Genomic DNA, 1,713 nt, shown 5'->3' on the forward strand with positions numbered 1-1,713 from the left:
ATGTTCATAACTGTTGTTGCTAGGCCACCTGTTAACACAAATGGGGACATATTGTGGGATGGGAAAATAGGTATCTTCCCTTTTACAGAGACACAAATACCGATCAGAAGTTCAGGCAATAAGCAAGCAGGTACACCAGAATTGAAAGCAATTACAAAAGCCACAAGGTATGTCATCAGGGAAAAGTTTATTTCTGGAGTATTACCAGCAATTAGATCAAAATGGCCAGCAAATGGAGTTAGGGACATATGGATTCAACAAGACAATGCAAGGCCACACATATTAACAACTGATCATGCATTTGATGAAGCTGCAACACAAGATGGATTCAATATTAGGTTAGTTTGCCAACTGGCTTCAGTCCTGATATGAACATTTTGGATTTAAGTCTTGTTAATGCTCTTTAGTCAATTCAATTTGGAGAATTTCCTAGAGATATTCCATCTTTAATTAAGGCACTAACAGATGCATATAATACTTTTAATCCAAGATTTTTGAATTACTCATGGATTCAATATCAATTATATATGCTTGAGGTACTTAAAGTTAGGGGTGGTAATAATTACGAGCAACCACACATGGGAAAGAAAAGGTTGGACAAGTTAGGTGAATTGCCAAGTGAACTTGAAGTTCCTTCGGAACTTATAGGTTCAACTCATTAATTTTTATGTCATGGGTTAATTAATCTCAATATTCTTCCACCTGAGGAAGATTGAAATTAATTATCTATAGGAAGTGACTTTTTGTATATGTGAATTAACCCTCTTATTTTTTGTCAAAGGGTTAAGGACAAGATGAAGCATTTTGTAAAGCATTGAAATGAACACATAACATTTTGTAATAATAAGCATTCATTCATCATTGATCACATCATTTGACATCCTTATTTACACACCTCCCCACATAAGTCATTAAGGTGGTTTTTAAAAGATTAATTCAATTAACATCATTGATCATTGTATTTCCAAGTTTCACTTGTGTCAGTTCAGTCAAAAAGAAGAGTTCAGCACATAAGTAACAAGTTCAGCCTCTTCTCGAGTAACCACAAATGGCAATGACATAATACATATCTAGGGTTTACCATTATTGAACAAATTACTAACATTGCCATTTGAAAATGAAAAAACCGATAATCTTGTTATAGTGCAACTAAAACAAAACAAAGGTAGTTATTGAAGTGGCAATCTTATTAAATCATAGTAACTGAAATGGCATGTGACAAAGATATTGCTTATGTATCAGCCTAAATTGTAGTCAAGCCCAAGGTGGCAATGAACATGGTTACTGAATAATGCACTAATTTCATCAGTTTTAACCCCCCATCATCACTGGGAATTTACTGATCATCATCAAGCATTAATCCAACAATATCAAGCATTTAATCCAATACAATTTAACAAAATCAGATCATAACATGTTTATCATCATGCATTTACCTGACAACACCAACATTTAATCCAACAGAAATTAACATAATCAAATCATAACAGATCATCATCGAACAGGTACCCAATAAGATCAAACAATTAATCCAACATAAATGAACATAATCAGATCATAATAAATCATCATCAAACATTTACCCAACAAGATCAAACACTTAATCCAACACAAATGAACATAATCAGATCATAATTGGTCATCATCAAACATTTACCCAACAAACAAACAACATCAATTAAATGAAAAGACAGGGATATAAATGCTTATTTT

General features: G+C 32.9%; 1 protein-coding gene across 1 annotated transcript; it reads left to right on the forward strand.

The window, feature by feature from the left end:
- Positions 1-662, forward strand: LOC130827353 (uncharacterized). The gene is made up of 2 exons (XM_057693045.1): positions 1-360; positions 408-662. The coding sequence occupies exons 1-2, from the start codon at positions 1-3 to the stop codon at positions 660-662; spliced, it is 615 nt and encodes a 204-aa protein (XP_057549028.1).
- The last annotated feature ends 1,051 nt before the right edge of the window (positions 663-1,713 follow it).

The sequence above is a fragment of the Amaranthus tricolor genome, chromosome 11 (genome assembly GCF_026212465.1).
Source record: "Amaranthus tricolor cultivar Red isolate AtriRed21 chromosome 11, ASM2621246v1, whole genome shotgun sequence".
NCBI classification, from domain to species: Eukaryota; Viridiplantae; Streptophyta; class Magnoliopsida; order Caryophyllales; family Amaranthaceae; genus Amaranthus; species Amaranthus tricolor.